The 24,331-nt window shown below is 40.7% G+C and overlaps 1 protein-coding gene across 5 annotated transcripts in view; it reads right to left on the minus strand.

The window, feature by feature from the left end:
• Window positions 1–24,331, minus strand: part of mpp4a (MAGUK p55 scaffold protein 4a) — an 89,433-nt gene that overhangs the window by 4,873 nt on the left and 60,229 nt on the right. For all 5 annotated transcript variants that reach the window (XM_046346651.1, XM_046346560.1, XM_046346482.1 and 2 more), the window contains one exon: window positions 236–344. In XM_046346651.1, the coding sequence (XP_046202607.1) occupies window positions 236–344 (109 nt within the window). The remainder of the gene's footprint in view (window positions 1–235; window positions 345–24,331) is intronic.

A 24,331-nucleotide genomic window follows, 5' to 3' on the forward strand; every position in this document is an offset into this window, starting at 1 on the left:
TAAAAGTGGTGATCCTAACTGACCTAAAACAGGGAATGTTTACTCGGATTAAATGTCAGGAATGGTGAAAAACTGAGTTTAAATGTATTTGGCGAAAGGTGTATGTAAACTTCTGACTTCAGCTCTATTAGCAATTTTAATCCCATTTTTACTATTTAACAATGAATCATTTTTCCTGCTGTGATATGGGTTAAAAACCTTCCTATAGATACAGGAGTAAAGGAATATAACTTACATGTGGCTCAGTGTCAATAACACACATCCTTCCACTGTCTATCACGTCTTTGACAGCATCAATACTGGTCCCATATAGATGGCCTTTATATTCACCGTACTCCAGGAACCTAGGACAGACCAAACATACTCTATAAAACTCATGAACTGTATTACAACTATATTACAACCGCGTATATAACAACTATGATAAACCCATGAAATCCCACAATGGATTCTGTTTCATCTCTTTTGAAATGACTGTTGATTCAGAAACAGGAAGTAAGGTCAATCCTGCCAGGTCGCAAGGTCAATCCTGCCAGGTTGCAAGGTCAATCCTGCCAGGTCGCAAGGTCAATCCTGCCAGGTCGCAAAAGAGGTTTCTAACTCCAAAGGGTCATTTTGTTATGTTACAGCCTTATTCTAAAATGGATTAAATATAATAATATCCATCAATCACACAATACCCCATAAAGAAAAAGCTAAACCGTTTTTTAGAAATGTTTGCAAATGTATTAAATAATGTATAATAAAACCTTAGGTATTCAGACCCTTTATCTCTCTTTATCTCAGGTGCAGCCTGTTTCCATTGATCATCCTTGAGATGTTTCTTCAACTTGACTGGAGGCCACCTGTGGTACATTCAATTGATTGGATATGATTTGGAAAGGCACACACCTGTCTATATAAGGTCCCACAGTTGACAGTGCATGTCAGAGCAACAACCGAGCCATGAGGTCGAAGGAATTGTCCATAGAGCTCCGAGACAGGATTGTGTCGGGGCACAGATCTGGAGAAGGGTACCAAAACATTTCTGCAGTATTGAAGGTCCCCAAGAACACAGTGTCCTCCATCATTCTTAAATGGAAGAAGTTTGGAACCACCAAGACCCCTCCTAAAGTTGGCCGGCAGGCCAAACTGAGCAATCGGGGGAGAAGGGCCTTGGTTAGAGAGGTGACCAAGAACCCGATGGTCCCTCTGACAGAGATCTAGAGTTCCTCTGTGGAGATGGGAGAATCCTCCAGAAGGACAACCATCTCTGCAGCACTCCACCAATCAGGCCTAAAGTACTCTGACCATGAGAAACAAGAGTCTCTGGTCTGATGAAACCAAGATTGAACTCTTCGGCCTGAATGCCAAGCGTCACGTCTGGAGGGAAGCTGGCACCATCCCTACGGTGAAGCATGGTGGTGGCAGCATCATGCTGTGGGGATGTTTGTTAGTGACAGGGACTGGGAGACTAGTCAGGATGGGGGGAAAGTTCAATGGAGCAAAGTAGAAAGAGATCCTTGATGAAAACCTGCTCCAGAGCACTCAGGACCTCAGACTGGGGTGAAGGTTCACCTTCCAACAGGACAACAACCCTAAGCACACAGCCAAGACAACGCAGGACTGGCTTCGGAACAAGTCTCTGAATATCTTTGAGTGGCCCAGCCAGAGCCCGGACTTGAACCCCATCGAACATCTCTGGAGAGACCTGAAAATATCTGTACAGCAAGGCTCCCCATCCAACCTGACAGAGCTTGAGAGGATCTGGTCCTTCTGTAGCTCAGTTGGTAGAGCATGGCGCTTGTAACGCCAGGGTAGTGGGTTCGATTCCCGGGACCACCCATACGTAGAATGTATGCACACATGACTGTAAGTCACTTTGGATAAAAGCGTCTGCTAAATGGCATATATTATTATTATTATTATCTGCAGAGAAGAATGTGAGAAATTTCCTAAGTCCAGCTGTGCCAAGCTTGTAGCGTCATACCCAAGAAGACTCAGTGCTGTAATCGCTGCCAAATGTGTTTCAACAAAGTACTGAGTAAAGGGTCTGAATACTGATGTAAATGTAGTATTTCATATATATATATATATACAGTATATATGTATTTTCTTTACATTTGCAAAAATGTCTAAAAACCTGTTTTTCCTTTGTCATTATGGGCCGGGCCTCTACACTGTACACTCTACACTTTGTCATTATGGGGTACTGTGTGTAGATTGATAACTAACAATTTAATCCAGTTTAGAATAAGAGCGTAAGTAGCGTAACAAAATGGGGACTTTATAGGGCACCTAATATCACATTTACATGTGAGTCATGGGGGACTTTATAGGGCACCTAATATCACATTTACATGTGAGTCATGGGGTACTTTATAGGGCACCTAATATCACATTTACATGTGAGTCATGGGGGACTTTATAGGGCACCTAATATCACATTTACATGTGAGTCATGGGGTACTTTATAGGGCACCTAATATCACATTTACATGTGAGTCATGGGGGACTTTATAGGGCACCTAATATCACATTTACATGTGAGTCATGGGGTACTTTATAGGGCACCTAATATCACATTTACATGTGAGTCATGGGGTACTTTATAGGGCACCTAATATCACATTTACATGTGAGTCATGGGGGACTTTATAGGGCACCTAATATCACATTTACATGTGAGTCATGGGGGACTTTATAGGGCACCTAATATCACATTTACATGTGAGTCATGGGGGACTTTATAGGGCACCTAATATCACATTTACATGTGAGTCATGGGGGACTTTATAGGGCACCTAATATCACATTTACATGTGAGTCATGGGGTACTTTATAGGGCACCTAATATCACATTTACATGTGAGTCATGGGGGACTTTATAGGGCACCTAATATCACATTTACATGTGAGTCATGGGGGACTTTATAGGGCACCTAATATCACATTTACATGTGAGTCATGGGGACTTTATAGGGCACCTAATATCACATTTACATGTGAGTCATGGGGGACTTTATAGGGCACCTAATATCACATTTACATGTGAGTCATGGGGACTTTATAGGGCACCTAATATCACATTTACATGTGAGTCATGGGGACTTTATAGGGCACCTAATATCACATTTACATGTGAGTCATGGGGTACTTTATAGGGCACCTAATATCACATTTACATGTGAGTCATGGGGTACTTTATAGGGCACCTAATATCACATTTACATGTGAGTCATGGGGTACTTTATAGGGCACCTAATATCACATTTACATGTGAGTCATGGGGACTTTATAGGGCACCTAATATCACATTTACATGTGAGTCATGGGGTACTTTATAGGGCACCTAATATCACATTTACATGTGAGTCATGGGGACTTTATAGGGCACCTAATATCACATTTACATGTGAGTCATGGGGTACTTTATAGGGCACCTAATATCACATTTACATGTGAGTCATGGGGTACTTTATAGGGCACCTAATATCACATTTACATGTGAGTCATGGGGGACTTTATAGGGCACCTAATATCACATTTACATGTGAGTCATGGGGGACTTTATAGGGCACCTAATATCACATTTACATGTGAGTCATGGGGGACTTTATAGGGCACCTAATATCACATTTACATGTGAGTCATGGGGGACTTTATAGGGCACCTAATATCACATTTACATGTGAGTCATGGGGGACTTTATAGGGCACCTAATATCACATTTACATGTGAGTCATGGGGGACTTTATAGGGCACCTAATATCACATTTACATGTGAGTCATGGGGGACTTTATAGGGCACCTAATATCACATTTACATGTGAGTCATGGGGGACTTTATAGGGCACCTAATATCACATTTACATGTGAGTCATGGGGACTTTATAGGGCACCTAATATCACATTTACATGTGAGTCATGGGGGACTTTATAGGGCACCTAATATCACATTTACATGTGAGTCATGGGGGACTTTATAGGGCACCTAATATCACATTTACATGTGAGTCATGGGGTACTTTATAGGGCACCTAATATCACATTTACATGTGAGTCATGGGGGACTTTATAGGGCACCTAATATCACATTTACATGTGAGTCATGGGGGACTTTATAGGGCACCTAATATCACATTTACATGTGAGTCATGGGGACTTTATAGGGCACCTAATATCACATTTACATGTGAGTCATGGGGGACTTTATAGGGCACCTAATATCACATTTACATGTGAGTCATGGGGGACTTTATAGGGCACCTAATATCACATTTACATGTGAGTCATGGGGGACTTTATAGGGCACCTAATATCACATTTACATGTGAGTCATGGGGACTTTATAGGGCACCTAATATCACATTTACATGTGAGTCATGGGGGACTTTATAGGGCACCTAATATCACATTTACATGTGAGTCATGGGGGACTTTATAGGGCACCTAATATCACATTTACATGTGAGTCATGGGGGACTTTATAGGGCACCTAATATCACATTTACATGTGAGTCATGGGGACTTTATAGGGCACCTAATATCACATTTACATGTGAGTCATGGGGGACTTTATAGGGCACCTAATATCACATTTACATGTGAGTCATGGGGGACTTTATAGGGCACCTAATATCACATTTACATGTGAGTCATGGGGGACTTTATAGGGCACCTAATATCACATTTACATGTGAGTCATGGGGGACTTTATAGGGCACCTAATATCACATTTACATGTGAGTCATGGGGGACTTTATAGGGCACCTAATATCACATTTACATGTGAGTCATGGGGACTTTATAGGGCACCTAATATCACATTTACATGTGAGTCATGGGGGACTTTATAGGGCACCTAATATCACATTTACATGTGAGTCATGGGGACTTTATAGGGCACCTAATATCACATTTACATGTGAGTCATGGGGGACTTTATAGGGCACCTAATATCACATTTACATGTGAGTCATGGGGGACTTTATAGGGCACCTAATATCACATTTACATGTGAGTCATGGGGTACTTTATAGGGCACCTAATATCACATTTACATGTGAGTCATGGGGGACTTTATAGGGCACCTAATATCACATTTACATGTGAGTCATGGGGGACTTTATAGGGCACCTAATATCACATTTACATGTGAGTCATGGGGGACTTTATAGGGCACCTAATATCACATTTACATGTGAGTCATGGGGACTTTATAGGGCACCTAATATCACATTTACATGTGAGTCATGGGGGACTTTATAGGGCACCTAATATCACATTTACATGTGAGTCATGGGGACTTTATAGGGCACCTAATATCACATTTACATGTGAGTCATGGGGGACTTTATAGGGCACCTAATATCACATTTACATGTGAGTCATGGGGGACTTTATAGGGCACCTAATATCACATTTACATGTGAGTCATGGGGACTTTATAGGGCACCTAATATCACATTTACATGTGAGTCATGGGGGACTTTATAGGGCACCTAATATCACATTTACATGTGAGTCATGGGGGACTTTATAGGGCACCTAATATCACATTTACATGTGAGTCATGGGGGACTTTATAGGGCACCTAATATCACATTTACATGTGAGTCATGGGGGACTTTATAGGGCACCTAATATCACATTTACATGTGAGTCATGGGGACTTTATAGGGCACCTAATATCACATTTACATGTGAGTCATGGGGTACTTTATAGGGCACCTAATATCACATTTACATGTGAGTCATGGGGTACTTTATAGGGCACCTAATATCACATTTACATGTGAGTCATGGGGACTTTATAGGGCACCTAATATCACATTTACATGTGAGTCATGGGGACTTTATAGGGCACCTAATATCACATTTACATGTGAGTCATGGGGACTTTATAGGGCACCTAATATCACATTTACATGTGAGTCATGGGGACTTTATAGGGCACCTAATATCACATTTACATGTGAGTCATGGGGGACTTTATAGGGCACCTAATATCACATTTACATGTGAGTCATGGGGACTTTATAGGGCACCTAATATCACATTTACATGTGAGTCATGGGGACTTTATAGGGCACCTAATATCACATTTACATGTGAGTCATGGGGTACTTTATAGGGCACCTAATATCACATTTACATGTGAGTCATGGGGGACTTTATAGGGCACCTAATATCACATTTACATGTGAGTCATGGGGACTTTATAGGGCACCTAATATCACATTTACATGTGAGTCATGGGGACTTTATAGGGCACCTAATATCACATTTACATGTGAGTCATGGGGGACTTTATAGGGCACCTAATATCACATTTACATGTGAGTCATGGGGGACTTTATAGGGCACCTAATATCACATTTACATGTGAGTCATGGGGGACTTTATAGGGCACCTAATATCACATTTACATGTGAGTCATGGGGGACTTTATAGGGCACCTAATATCACATTTACATGTGAGTCATGGGGGACTTTATAGGGCACCTAATATCACATTTACATGTGAGTCATGGGGGACTTTATAGGGCACCTAATATCACATTTACATGTGAGTCATGGGGGACTTTATAGGGCACCTAATATCACATTTACATGTGAGTCATGGGGGACTTTATAGGGCACCTAATATCACATTTACATGTGAGTCATGGGGGACTTTATAGGGCACCTAATATCACATTTACATGTGAGTCATGGGGGACTTTATAGGGCACCTAATATCACATTTACATGTGAGTCATGGGGGACTTTATAGGGCACCTAATATCACATTTACATGTGAGTCATGGGGGACTTTATAGGGCACCTAATATCACATTTACATGTGAGTCATGGGGTACTTTATAGGGCACCTAATATCACATTTACATGTGAGTCATGGGGGACTTTATAGGGCACCTAATATCACATTTACATGTGAGTCATGGGGACTTTATAGGGCACCTAATATCACATTTACATGTGAGTCATGGGGACTTTATAGGGCACCTAATATCACATTTACATGTGAGTCATGGGGGACTTTATAGGGCACCTAATATCACATTTACATGTGAGTCATAGGGCACCTAATATCACATTTACATGTGAGTCATGGGGACTTTATAGGGCACCTAATATCACATTTACATGTGAGTCATGGGGTACTTTATAGGGCACCTAATATCACATTTACATGTGAGTCATGGGGGACTTTATAGGGCACCTAATATCACATTTACATGTGAGTCATGGGGGACTTTATAGGGCACCTAATATCACATTTACATGTGAGTCATAGGGCACCTAATATCACATTTACATTGAGTCATGGGGACTTTATAGGGCACCTAATATCACATTTACATGTGAGTCATGGGGACTTTATAGGGCACCTAATATCACATTTACATGTGAGTCATGGGGGGGCACCTAATATCACATTTACATTGAGTATAGGGCACCTAATATCACATTTACATGTGAGTCATGGGGGACTTTATAGGGCACCTAATATCACATTTACATGTGAGTCATGGGGGACTTTATAGGGCACCTAATATCACATTTACATGTGAGTCATGGGGTACTTTATAGGGCACCTAATATCACATTTACATGTGAGTCATGGGGACTTTATAGGGCACCTAATATCACATTTACATGTGAGTCATGGGGGACTTTATAGGGCACCTAATATCACATTTACATGTGAGTCATGGGGACTTTATAGGGCACCTAATATCACATTTACATGTGAGTCATGGGGACTTTATAGGGCACCTAATATCACATTTACATGTGAGTCATGGGGGACTTTATAGGGCACCTAATATCACATTTACATGTGAGTCATGGGGGACTTTATAGGGCACCTAATATCACATTTACATGTGAGTCATGGGGGACTTTATAGGGCACCTAATATCACATTTACATGTGAGTCATGGGGGACTTTATAGGGCACCTAATATCACATTTACATGTGAGTCATGGGGTACTTTATAGGGCACCTAATATCACATTTACATGTGAGTCATGGGGGACTTTATAGGGCACCTAATATCACATTTACATGTGAGTCATGGGGGACTTTATAGGGCACCTAATATCACATTTACATGTGAGTCATGGGGGACTTTATAGGGCACCTAATATCACATTTACATGTGAGTCATGGGGGACTTTATAGGGCACCTAATATCACATTTACATGTGAGTCATGGGGGACTTTATAGGGCACCTAATATCACATTTACATGTGAGTCATGGGGTACTTTATAGGGCACCTAATATCACATTTACATGTGAGTCATGGGGACTTTATAGGGCACCTAATATCACATTTACATGTGAGTCATGGGGGACTTTATAGGGCACCTAATATCACATTTACATGTGAGTCATGGGGGACTTTATAGGGCACCTAATATCACATTTACATGTGAGTCATGGGGACTTTATAGGGCACCTAATATCACATTTACATGTGAGTCATGGGGACTTTATAGGGCACCTAATATCACATTTACATGTGAGTCATGGGGGACTTTATAGGGCACCTAATATCACATTTACATGTGAGTCATGGGGACTTTATAGGGCACCTAATATCACATTTACATGTGAGTCATGGGGTACTTTATAGGGCACCTAATATCACATTTACATGTGAGTCATGGGGGACTTTATAGGGCACCTAATATCACATTTACATGTGAGTCATGGGGTACTTTATAGGGCACCTAATATCACATTTACATGTGAGTCATGGGGGACTTTATAGGGCACCTAATATCACATTTACATGTGAGTCATGGGGGACTTTATAGGGCACCTAATATCACATTTACATGTGAGTCATGGGGGACTTTATAGGGCACCTAATATCACATTTACATGTGAGTCATGGGGGACTTTATAGGGCACCTAATATCACATTTACATGTGAGTCATGGGGGACTTTATAGGGCACCTAATATCACATTTACATGTGAGTCATGGGGGACTTTATAGGGCACCTAATATCACATTTACATGTGAGTCATGGGGGACTTTATAGGGCACCTAATATCACATTTACATGTGAGTCATGGGGGACTTTATAGGGCACCTAATATCACATTTACATGTGAGTCATGGGGGACTTTATAGGGCACCTAATATCACATTTACATGTGAGTCATGGGGGACATTTTTATAGGGCACCTAATATCACATTTACATGTGAGTCATGGGGGACTTTATAGGGCACCTAATATCACATTTACATGTGAGTCATGGGGGACTTTATAGGGCACCTAATATCACATTTACATGTGAGTCATGGGGGACTTTATAGGGCACCTAATATCACATTTACATGTGAGTCATGGGGGACTTTATAGGGCACCTAATATCACATTTACATGTGAGTCATGGGGGACTTTATAGGGCACCTAATATCACATTTACATGTGAGTCATGGGGGACTTTATAGGGCACCTAATATCACATTTACATGTGAGTCATGGGGACTTTATAGGGCACCTAATATCACATTTACATGTGAGTCATGGGGGACTTTATAGGGCACCTAATATCACATTTACATGTGAGTCATGGGGTACTTTATAGGGCACCTAATATCACATTTACATGTGAGTCATGGGGACTTTATAGGGCACCTAATATCACATTTACATGTGAGTCATGGGGACTTTATAGGGCACCTAATATCACATTTACATGTGAGTCATGGGGGACTTTATAGGGCACCTAATATCACATTTACATGTGAGTCATGGGGGACTTTATAGGGCACCTAATATCACATTTACATGTGAGTCATGGGGTACTTTATAGGGCACCTAATATCACATTTACATGTGAGTCATGGGGGACTTTATAGGGCACCTAATATCACATTTACATGTGAGTCATGGGGACTTTATAGGGCACCTAATATCACATTTACATGTGAGTCATGGGGGACTTTATAGGGCACCTAATATCACATTTACATGTGAGTCATGGGGGACTTTATAGGGCACCTAATATCACATTTACATGTGAGTCATGGGGGACTTTATAGGGCACCTAATATCACATTTACATGTGAGTCATGGGGTACTTTATAGGGCACCTAATATCACATTTACATGTGAGTCATGGGGGACTTTATAGGGCACCTAATATCACATTTACATGGAGTCATGGGGGACTTTATAGGGCACCTAATATCACATTTACATGTGAGTCATGGGGGACTTTATAGGGCACCTAATATCACATTTACATGTGAGTCATGGGGGACTTTATAGGGCACCTAATATCACATTTACATGTGAGTCATGGGGGACTTTATAGGGCACCTAATATCACATTTACATGTGAGTCATGGGGGACTTTATAGGGCACCTAATATCACATTTACATGTGAGTCATGGGGGACTTTATAGGGCACCTAATATCACATTTACATGTGAGTCATGGGGACTTTATAGGGCACCTAATATCACATTTACATGTGAGTCATGGGGACTTTATAGGGCACCTAATATCACATTTACATGTGAGTCATGGGGACTTTATAGGGCACCTAATATCACATTTACATGTGAGTCATGGGGTACTTTATAGGGCACCTAATATCACATTTACATGTGAGTCATGGGGGACTTTATAGGGCACCTAATATCACATTTACATGTGAGTCATGGGGGGACTTTATAGGGCACCTAATATCACATTTACATGTGAGTCATGGGGGACTTTATAGGGCACCTAATATCACATTTACATGTGAGTCATGGGGGACTTTATAGGGCACCTAATATCACATTTACATGTGAGTCATGGGGTACTTTATAGGGCACCTAATATCACATTTACATGTGAGTCATGGGGGACTTTATAGGGCACCTAATATCACATTTACATGTGAGTCATGGGGGACTTTATAGGGCACCTAATATCACATTTACATGTGAGTCATGGGGGACTTTATAGGGCACCTAATATCACATTTACATGTGAGTCATGGGGGACTTTATAGGGCACCTAATATCACATTTACATGTGAGTCATGGGGGACTTTATAGGGCACCTAATATCACATTTACATGTGAGTCATGGGGTACTTTATAGGGCACCTAATATCACATTTACATGTGAGTCATGGGGGACTTTATAGGGCACCTAATATCACATTTACATGTGAGTCATGGGGTACTTTATAGGGCACCTAATATCACATTTACATGTGAGTCATGGGGACTTTATAGGGCACCTAATATCACATTTACATGTGAGTCATGGGGGACTTTATAGGGCACCTAATATCACATTTACATGTGAGTCATGGGGACTTTATAGGGCACCTAATATCACATTTACATGTGAGTCATGGGGGACTTTATAGGGCACCTAATATCACATTTACATGTGAGTCATGGGGGACTTTATAGGGCACCTAATATCACATTTACATGTGAGTCATGGGGGACTTTATAGGGCACCTAATATCACATTTACATGTGAGTCATGGGGACTTTATAGGGCACCTAATATCACATTTACATGTGAGTCATGGGGGACTTTATAGGGCACCTAATATCACATTTACATGTGAGTCATGGGGACTTTATAGGGCACCTAATATCACATTTACATGTGAGTCATGGGGACTTTATAGGGCACCTAATATCACATTTACATGTGAGTCATGGGGTACTTTATAGGGCACCTAATATCACATTTACATGTGAGTCATGGGGGACTTTATAGGGCACCTAATATCACATTTACATGTGAGTCATGGGGGACTTTATAGGGCACCTAATATCACATTTACATGTGAGTCATGGGGACTTTATAGGGCACCTAATATCACATTTACATGTGAGTCATGGGGGACTTTATAGGGCACCTAATATCACATTTACATGTGAGTCATGGGGGACTTTATAGGGCACCTAATATCACATTTACATGTGAGTCATGGGGGACTTTATAGGGCACCTAATATCACATTTACATGTGAGTCATGGGGGACTTTATAGGGCACCTAATATCACATTTACATGTGAGTCATGGGGACTTTATAGGGCACCTAATATCACATTTACATGTGAGTCATGGGGACTTTATAGGGCACCTAATATCACATTTACATGTGAGTCATGGGGGACTTTATAGGGCACCTAATATCACATTTACATGTGAGTCATGGGGTACTTTATAGGGCACCTAATATCACATTTACATGTGAGTCATGGGGACTTTATAGGGCACCTAATATCACATTTACATGTGAGTCATGGGGTACTTTATAGGGCACCTAATATCACATTTACATGTGAGTCATGGGGTACTTTATAGGGCACCTAATATCACATTTACATGTGAGTCATGGGGGACTTTATAGGGCACCTAATATCACATTTACATGTGAGTCATGGGGGTACTTTATAGGGCACCTAATATCACATTTACATGTGAGTCATGGGGACTTTATAGGGCACCTAATATCACATTTACATGTGAGTCATGGGGGACTTTATAGGGCACCTAATATCACATTTACATGTGAGTCATGGGGGACTTTATAGGGCACCTAATATCACATTTACATGTGAGTCATGGGGACTTTATAGGGCACCTAATATCACATTTACATGTGAGTCATGGGGACTTTATAGGGCACCTAATATCACATTTACATGTGAGTCATGGGGGACTTTATAGGGCACCTAATATCACATTTACATGTGAGTCATGGGGACTTTATAGGGCACCTAATATCACATTTACATGTGAGTCATGGGGGACTTTATAGGGCACCTAATATCACATTTACATGTGAGTCATGGGGACTTTATAGGGCACCTAATATCACATTTACATGTGAGTCATGGGGGACTTTATAGGGCACCTAATATCACATTTACATGTGAGTCATGGGGACTTTATAGGGCACCTAATATCACATTTACATGTGAGTCATGGGGTACTTTATAGGGCACCTAATATCACATTTACATGTGAGTCATGGGGGACTTTATAGGGCACCTAATATCACATTTACATGTGAGTCATGGGGACTTTATAGGGCACCTAATATCACATTTACATGTGAGTCATGGGGACTTTATAGGGCACCTAATATCACATTTACATGTGAGTCATGGGGACTTTATAGGGCACCTAATATCACATTTACATGTGAGTCATGGGGGACTTTATAGGGCACCTAATATCACATTTACATGTGAGTCATGGGGGACTTTATAGGGCACCTAATATCACATTTACATGTGAGTCATGGGGGACTTTATAGGGCACCTAATATCACATTTACATGTGAGTCATGGGGTACTTTATAGGGCACCTAATATCACATTTACATGTGAGTCATGGGGTACTTTATAGGGCACCTAATATCACATTTACATGTGAGTCATGGGGTACTTTATAGGGCACCTAATATCACATTTACATGTGAGTCATGGGGTACTTTATAGGGCACCTAATATCACATTTACATGTGAGTCATGGGGACTTTATAGGGCACCTAATATCACATTTACATGTGAGTCATGGGGGACTTTATAGGGCACCTAATATCACATTTACATGTGAGTCATGGGGGACTTTATAGGGCACCTAATATCACATTTACATGTGAGTCATGGGGACTTTATAGGGCACCTAATATCACATTTACATGTGAGTCATGGGGACTTTATAGGGCACCTAATATCACATTTACATGTGAGTCATGGGGGACTTTATAGGGCACCTAATATCACATTTACATGTGAGTCATGGGGGGTACTTTATAGGGCACCTAATATCACATTTACATGTGAGTCATGGGGGACTTTATAGGGCACCTAATATCACATTTACATGTGAGTCATGGGGGACTTTATAGGGCACCTAATATCACATTTACATGTGAGTCATGGGGACTTTATAGGGCACCTAATATCACATTTACATGTGAGTCATGGGGTACTTTATAGGGCACCTAATATCACATTTACATGTGAGTCATGGGGGACTTTATAGGGCACCTAATATCACATTTACATGTGAGTCATGGGGACTTTATAGGGCACCTAATATCACATTTACATGTGAGTCATGGGGACTTTATAGGGCACCTAATATCACATTTACATGTGAGTCATGGGGTACTTTATAGGGCACCTAATATCACATTTACATGTGAGTCATGGGGGACTTTATAGGGCACCTAATATCACATTTACATGTGAGTCATGGGGGACTTTATAGGGCACCTAATATCACATTTACATGTGAGTCATGGGGACTTTATAGGGCACCTAATATCACATTTACATGTGAGTCATGGGGGACTTTATAGGGCACCTAATATCACATTTACATGTGAGTCATGGGGTACTTTATAGGGCACCTAATATCACATTTACATGTGAGTCATGGGGACTTTATAGGGCACCTAATATCACATTTACATGTGAGTCATGGGGACTTTATAGGGCACCTAATATCACATTTACATGTGAGTCATGGGGTACTTTATAGGGCACCTAATATCACATTTACATGTGAGTCATGGGGACTTTATAGGGCACCTAATATCACATTTACATGTGAGTCATGGGGGACTTTATAGGGCACCTAATATCACATTTACATGTGAGTCATGGGGACTTTATAGGGCACCTAATATCACATTTACATGTGAGTCATGGGGGACTTTATAGGGCACCTAATATCACATTTACATGTGAGTCATGGGGGACTTTATAGGGCACCTAATATCACATTTACATGTGAGTCATGGGGGACTTTATAGGGCACCTAATATCACATTTACATGTGAGTCATGGGGACTTTATAGGGCACCTAATATCACATTTACATGTGAGTCATGGGGGACTTTATAGGGCACCTAATATCACATTTACATGTGAGTCATGGGGGACTTTATAGGGCACCTAATATCACATTTACATGTGAGTCATGGGGGACTTTATAGGGCACCTAATATCACATTTACATGTGAGTCATGGGGACTTTATAGGGCACCTAATATCACATTTACATGTGAGTCATGGGGTACTTTATAGGGCACCTAATATCACATTTACATGTGAGTCATGGGGACTTTATAGGGCACCTAATATCACATTTACATGTGAGTCATGGGGACTTTATAGGGCACCTAATATCACATTTACATGTGAGTCATGGGGTACTTTATAGGGCACCTAATATCACATTTACATGTGAGTCATGGGGGACTTTATAGGGCACCTAATATCACATTTACATGTGAGTCATGGGGGACTTTATAGGGCACCTAATATCACATTTACATGTGAGTCATGGGGGACTTTATAGGGCACCTAATATCACATTTACATGTGAGTCATGGGGGACTTTATAGGGCACCTAATATCACATTTACATGTGAGTCATGGGGACTTTATAGGGCACCTAATATCACATTTACATGTGAGTCATGGGGGACTTTATAGGGCACCTAATATCACATTTACATGTGAGTCATGGGGTACTTTATAGGGCACCTAATATCACATTTACATGTGAGTCATGGGGTACTTTATAGGGCACCTAATATCACATTTACATGTGAGTCATGGGGGACTTTATAGGGCACCTAATATCACATTTACATGTGAGTCATGGGGTACTTTATAGGGCACCTAATATCACATTTACATGTGAGTCATGGGGGACTTTATAGGGCACCTAATATCACATTTACATGTGAGTCATGGGGACTTTATAGGGCACCTAATATCACATTTACATGTGAGTCATGGGGGACTTTATAGGGCACCTAATATCACATTTACATGTGAGTCATGGGGTACTTTATAGGGCACCTAATATCACATTTACATGTGAGTCATGGGGGACTTTATAGGGCACCTAATATCACATTTACATGTGAGTCATGGGGACTTTATAGGGCACCTAATATCACATTTACATGTGAGTCATGGGGTACTTTATAGGGCACCTAATATCACATTTACATGTGAGTCATGGGGTACTTTATAGGGCACCTAATATCACATTTACATGTGAGTCATGGGGACTTTATAGGGCACCTAATATCACATTTACATGTGAGTCATGGGGACTTTATAGGGCACCTAATATCACATTTACATGTGAGTCATGGGGACTTTATAGGGCACCTAATATCACATTTACATGTGAGTCATGGGGGACTTTATAGGGCACCTAATATCACATTTACATGTGAGTCATGGGGGACTTTATAGGGCACCTAATATCACATTTACATGTGAGTCATGGGGGACTTTATAGGGCACCTAATATCACATTTACATGTGAGTCATGGGGGACTTTATAGGGCACCTAATATCACATTTACATGTGAGTCATGGGGTACTTTATAGGGCACCTAATATCACATTTACATGTGAGTCATGGGGGACTTTATAGGGCACCTAATATCACATTTACATGTGAGTCATGGGGTACTTTATAGGGCACCTAATATCACATTTACATGTGAGTCATGGGGGACTTTATAGGGCACCTAATATCACATTTACATGTGAGTCATGGGGGACTTTATAGGGCACCTAATATCACATTTACATGTGAGTCATGGGGGACTTTATAGGGCACCTAATATCACATTTACATGTGAGTCATGGGGGACTTTATAGGGCACCTAATATCACATTTACATGTGAGTCATGGGGGACTTTATAGGGCACCTAATATCACATTTACATGTGAGTCATGGGGGACTTTATAGGGCACCTAATATCACATTTACATGTGAGTCATGGGGGACTTTATAGGGCACCTAATATCACATTTACATGTGAGTCATGGGGGACTTTATAGGGCACCTAATATCACATTTACATGTGAGTCATGGGGGACTTTATAGGGCACCTAATATCACATTTACATGTGAGTCATGGGGTACTTTATAGGGCACCTAATATCACATTTACATGTGAGTCATGGGGACTTTATAGGGCACCTAATATCACATTTACATGTGAGTCATGGGGGACTTTATAGGGCACCTAATATCACATTTACATGTGAGTCATGGGGGACTTTATAGGGCACCTAATATCACATTTACATGTGAGTCATGGGGGACTTTATAGGGCACCTAATATCACATTTACATGTGAGTCATGGGGACTTTATAGGGCACCTAATATCACATTTACATGTGAGTCATGGGGACTTTATAGGGCACCTAATATCACATTTACATGTGAGTCATGGGGGACTTTATAGGGCACCTAATATCACATTTACATGTGAGTCATGGGGGACTTTATAGGGCACCTAATATCACATTTACATGTGAGTCATGGGGTACTTTATAGGGCACCTAATATCACATTTACATGTGAGTCATGGGGGACTTTATAGGGCACCTAATATCACATTTACATGTGAGTCATGGGGACTTTATAGGGCACCTAATATCACATTTACATGTGAGTCATGGGGGACTTTATAGGGCACCTAATATCACATTTACATGTGAGTCATGGGGGACTTTATAGGGCACCTAATATCACATTTACATGTGAGTCATGGGGACTTTATAGGGCACCTAATATCACATTTACATGTGAGTCATGGGGGACTTTATAGGCACCTAATATCACATTTACATGTGAGTCATGGGGACTTTATAGGGCACCTAATATCACATTTACATGTGAGTCATGGGGGACTTTATAGGGCACCTAATATCACATTTACATGTGAGTCATGGGGACTTTATAGGGCACCTAATATCACATTTACATGTGAGTCATGGGGGACTTTATAGGGCACCTAATATCACATTTACATGTGAGTCATGGGGGACTTTATAGGGCACCTAATATCACATTTACATGTGAGTCATGGGGGACTTTATAGGGCACCTAATATCACATTTACATGTGAGTCATGGGGTACTTTATAGGGCACCTAATATCACATTTACATGTGAGTCATGGGGGACTTTATAGGGCACCTAATATCACATTTACATGTGAGTCATGGGGACTTTATAGGGCACCTAATATCACATTTACATGTGAGTCATGGGGGACTTTATAGGGCACCTAATATCACATTTACATGTGAGTCATGGGGGACTTTATAGGGCACCTAATATCACATTTACATGTGAGTCATGGGGACTTTATAGGGCACCTAATATCACATTTACATGTGAGTCATGGGGACTTTATAGGGCACCTAATATCACATTTACATGTGAGTCATGGGGTACTTTATAGGGCACCTAATATCACATTTACATGTGAGTCATGGGGACTTTATAGGGCACCTAATATCACATTTACATGTGAGTCATGGGGGACTTTATAGGGCACCTAATATCACATTTTTGAGTCATGGGGACTTTATAGGGCACCTAATATCACATTTACATGTGAGTCATGGGGGACTTTATAGGGCACCTAATATCACATTTACATGTGAGTCATGGGGGGGGCACTTTACATTTACAGGGCACCTAATATCACATTTACATGTGAGTCATGGGGGACTTTATAGGGCACCTAATATCACATTTACATGTGAGTCATGGGGGACTTTATAGGGCACCTAATATCACATTTACATGTGAGTCATGGGGGACTTTATAGGGCACCTAATATCACATTTACATGTGAGTCATGGGGTACTTTATAGGGCACCTAATATCACATTTACATGTGAGTCATGGGGCACCTAATACATTTTTATAGGGCACCTAATATCACATTTACATGTGAGTCATGGGGGACTTTATAGGGCACCTAATATCACATTTACATGTGAGTCATGGGGACTTTATAGGGCACCTAATATCACATTTACATGTGAGTCATGGGGGACTTTATAGGGCACCTAATATCACATTTACATGTGAGTCATGGGGGACTTTATAGGGCACCTAATATCACATTTACATGTGAGTCATGGGGTACTTTATAGGGCACCTAATATCACATTTACATGTGAGTCATGGGGGACTTTATAGGGCACCTAATATCACATTTACATGTGAGTCATGGGGGACTTTATAGGGCACCTAATATCACATTTACATGTGAGTCATGGGGGACTTTATAGGGCACCTAATATCACATTTACATGTGAGTCATGGGGACTTTATAGGGCACCTAATATCACATTTACATGTGAGTCATGGGGGACTTTATAGGGCACCTAATATCACATTTACATGTGAGTCATGGGGGACTTTATAGGGCACCTAATATCACATTTACATGTGAGTCATGGGGACTTTATAGGGCACCTAATATCACATTTACATGTGAGTCATGGGGGACTTTATAGGGCACCTAATATCACATTTACATGTGAGTCATGGGGGACTTTATAGGGCACCTAATATCACATTTACATGTGAGTCATGGGGGACTTTATAGGGCACCTAATATCACATTTACATGTGAGTCATGGGGTACTTTATAGGGCACCTAATATCACATTTACATGTGAGTCATGGGGTACTTTATAGGGCACCTAATATCACATTTACATGTGAGTCATGGGGTACTTTATAGGGCACCTAATATCACATTTACATGTGAGTCATGGGGGGGACTTTATAGGGCACCTAATATCACATTTACATGTGAGTCATGGGGTACTTTATAGGGCACCTAATATCACATTTACATGTGAGTCATGGGGGACTTTATAGGGCACCTAATATCACATTTACATGTGAGTCATGGGGGACTTTATAGGGCACCTAATATCACATTTACATGTGAGTCATGGGGACTTTATAGGGCACCTAATATCACATTTACATGTGAGTCATGGGGGACTTTATAGGGCACCTAATATCACATTTACATGTGAGTCATGGGGGACTTTATAGGGCACCTAATATCACATTTACATGTGAGTCATGGGGGACTTTATAGGGCACCTAATATCACATTTACATGTGAGTCATGGGGACTTTATAGGGCACCTAATATCACATTTACATGTGAGTCATGGGGGACTTTATAGGGCACCTAATATCACATTTACATGTGAGTCATGGGGGACTTTATAGGGCACCTAATATCACATTTACATGTGAGTCATGGGGGACTTTATAGGGCACCTAATATCACATTTACATGTGAGTCATGGGGTACTTTATAGGGCACCTAATATCACATTTACATGTGAGTCATGGGGACTTTATAGGGCACCTAATATCACATTTACATGTGAGTCATGGGGACTTTATAGGGCACCTAATATCACATTTACATGTGAGTCATGGGGGACTTTATAGGGCACCTAATATCACATTTACATGTGAGTCATGGGGGACTTTATAGGGCACCTAATATCACATTTACATGTGAGTCATGGGGTACTTTATAGGGCACCTAATATCACATTTACATGTGAGTCATGGGGACTTTATAGGGCACCTAATATCACATTTACATGTGAGTCATGGGGTACTTTATAGGGCACCTAATATCACATTTACATGTGAGTCATGGGGACTTTATAGGGCACCTAATATCACATTTACATGTGAGTCATGGGGGACTTTATAGGGCACCTAATATCACATTTACATGTGAGTCATGGGGACTTTATAGGGCACCTAATATCACATTTACATGTGAGTCATGGGGGACTTTATAGGGCACCTAATATCACATTTACATGTGAGTCATGGGGGACTTTATAGGGCACCTAATATCACATTTACATGTGAGTCATGGGGACTTTATAGGGCACCTAATATCACATTTACATGTGAGTCATGGGGGACTTTATAGGGCACCTAATATCACATTTACATGTGAGTCATGGGGGACTTTATAGGGCACCTAATATCACATTTACATGTGAGTCATGGGGGACTTTATAGGGCACCTAATATCACATTTACATGTGAGTCATGGGGGACTTTATAGGGCACCTAATATCACATTTACATGTGAGTCATGGGGTACTTTATAGGGCACCTAATATCACATTTACATGTGAGTCATGGGGGACTTTATAGGGCACCTAATATCACATTTACATGTGAGTCATGGGGTACTTTATAGGGCACCTAATATCACATTTACATGTGAGTCATGGGGACTTTATAGGGCACCTAATATCACATTTACATGTGAGTCATGGGGTACTTTATAGGGCACCTAATATCACATTTACATGTGAGTCATGGGGTACTTTATAGGGCACCTAATATCACATTTACATGTGAGTCATGGGGTACTTTATAGGGCACCTAATATCACATTTACATGTGAGTCATGGGGTACTTTATAGGGCACCTAATATCACATTTACATGTGAGTCATGGGGGACTTTATAGGGCACCTAATATCACATTTACATGTGAGTCATGGGGTACTTTATAGGGCACCTAATATCACATTTACATGTGAGTCATGGGGTACTTTATAGGGCACCTAATATCACATTTACATGTGAGTCATGGGGTACTTTATAGGGCACCTAATATCACATTTACATGTGAGTCATGGGGGACTTTATAGGGCACCTAATATCACATTTACATGTGAGTCATGGGGTACTTTATAGGGCACCTAATATCACATTTACATGTGAGTCATGGGGGACTTTATAGGGCACCTAATATCACATTTACATGTGAGTCATGGGGTACTTTATAGGGCACCTAATATCACATTTACATGTGAGTCATGGGGACTTTATAGGGCACCTAATATCACATTTACATGTGAGTCATGGGGTACTTTATAGGGCACCTAATATCACATTTACATGTGAGTCATGGGGGACTTTATAGGGCACCTAATATCACATTTACATGTGAGTCATGGGGGACTTTATAGGGCACCTAATATCACATTTACATGTGAGTCATGGGGGACTTTATAGGGCACCTAATATCACATTTACATGTGAGTCATGGGGGACTTTATAGGGCACCTAATATCACATTTACATGTGAGTCATGGGGGACTTTATAGGGCACCTAATATCACATTTACATGTGAGTCATGGGGGACTTTATAGGGCACCTAATATCACATTTACATGTGAGTCATGGGGGACTTTATAGGGCACCTAATATCACATTTACATGTGAGTCATGGGGTACTTTATAGGGCACCTAATATCACATTTACATGTGAGTCATGGGGGACTTTATAGGGCACCTAATATCACATTTACATGTGAGTCATGGGGTACTTTATAGGGCACCTAATATCACATTTACATGTGAGTCATGGGGGACTTTATAGGGCACCTAATATCACATTTACATGTGAGTCATGGGGTACTTTATAGGGCACCTAATATCACATTTACATGTGAGTCATGGGGGACTTTATAGGGCACCTAATATCACATTTACATGTGAGTCATGGGGTACTTTATAGGGCACCTAATATCACATTTACATGTGAGTCATGGGGTACTTTATAGGGCACCTAATATCACATTTACATGTGAGTCATGGGGACTTTATAGGGCACCTAATATCACATTTACATGTGAGTCATGGGGTACTTTATAGGGCACCTAATATCACATTTACATGTGAGTCATGGGGTACTTTATAGGGCACCTAATATCACATTTACATGTGAGTCATGGGGTACTTTATAGGGCACCTAATATCACATTTACATGTGAGTCATGGGGTACTTTATAGGGCACCTAATATCACATTTACATGTGAGTCATGGGGTACTTTATAGGGCACCTAATATCACATTTACATGTGAGTCATGGGGTACTTTATAGGGCACCTAATATCACATTTACATGTGAGTCATGGGGTACTTTATAGGGCACCTAATATCACATTTACATGTGAGTCATGGGGGACTTTATAGGGCACCTAATATCACATTTACATGTGAGTCATGGGGTACTTTATAGGGCACCTAATATCACATTTACATGTGAGTCATGGGGTACTTTATAGGGCACCTAATATCACATTTACATGTGAGTCATGGGGGACTTTATAGGGCACCTAATATCACATTTACATGTGAGTCATGGGGGACTTTATAGGGCACCTAATATCACATTTACATGTGAGTCATGGGGTACTTTATAGGGCACCTAATATCACATTTACATGTGAGTCATGGGGGACTTTATAGGGCACCTAATATCACATTTACATGTGAGTCATGGGGTACTTTATAGGGCACCTAATATCACATTTACATGTGAGTCATGGGGTACTTTATAGGGCACCTAATATCACATTTACATGTGAGTCATGGGGTACTTTATAGGGCACCTAATATCACATTTACATGTGAGTCATGGGGACTTTATAGGGCACCTAATATCACATTTACATGTGAGTCATGGGGTACTTTATAGGGCACCTAATATCACATTTACATGTGAGTCATGGGGTACTTTATAGGGCACCTAATATCACATTTACATGTGAGTCATGGGGTACTTTATAGGGCACCTAATATCACATTTACATGTGAGTCATGGGGTACTTTATAGGGCACCTAATATCACATTTACATGTGAGTCATGGGGTACTTTATAGGGCACCTAATATCACATTTACATGTGAGTCATGGGGTACTTTATAGGGCACCTAATATCACATTTACATGTGAGTCATGGGGTACTTTATAGGGCACCTAATATCACATTTACATGTGAGTCATGGGGTACTTTATAGGGCACCTAATATCACATTTACATGTGAGTCATGGGGTACTTTATAGGGCACCTAATATCACATTTACATGTGAGTCATGGGGTACTTTATAGGGCACCTAATATCACATTTACATGTGAGTCATGGGGTACTTTATAGGGCACCTAATATCACATTTACATGTGAGTCATGGGGGACTTTATAGGGCACCTAATATCACATTTACATGTGAGTCATGGGGTACTTTATAGGGCACCTAATATCACATTTACATGTGAGTCATGGGGGACTTTATAGGGCACCTAATATCACATTTACATGTGAGTCATGGGGGACTTTATAGGGCACCTAATATCACATTTACATGTGAGTCATGGGGGACTTTATAGGGCACCTAATATCACATTTACATGTGAGTCATGGGGTACTTTATAGGGCACCTAATATCACATTTACATGTGAGTCATGGGGACTTTATAGGGCACCTAATATCACATTTACATGTGAGTCATGGGGGACTTTATAGGGCACCTAATATCACATTTACATGTGAGTCATGGGGTACTTTATAGGGCACCTAATATCACATTTACATGTGAGTCATGGGGTACTTTATAGGGCACCTAATATCACATTTAC

Source organism: Oncorhynchus gorbuscha, linkage group LG01 (genome assembly GCF_021184085.1).
Source record: "Oncorhynchus gorbuscha isolate QuinsamMale2020 ecotype Even-year linkage group LG01, OgorEven_v1.0, whole genome shotgun sequence".
Classification (NCBI taxonomy): Eukaryota; Metazoa; Chordata; class Actinopteri; order Salmoniformes; family Salmonidae; genus Oncorhynchus; species Oncorhynchus gorbuscha.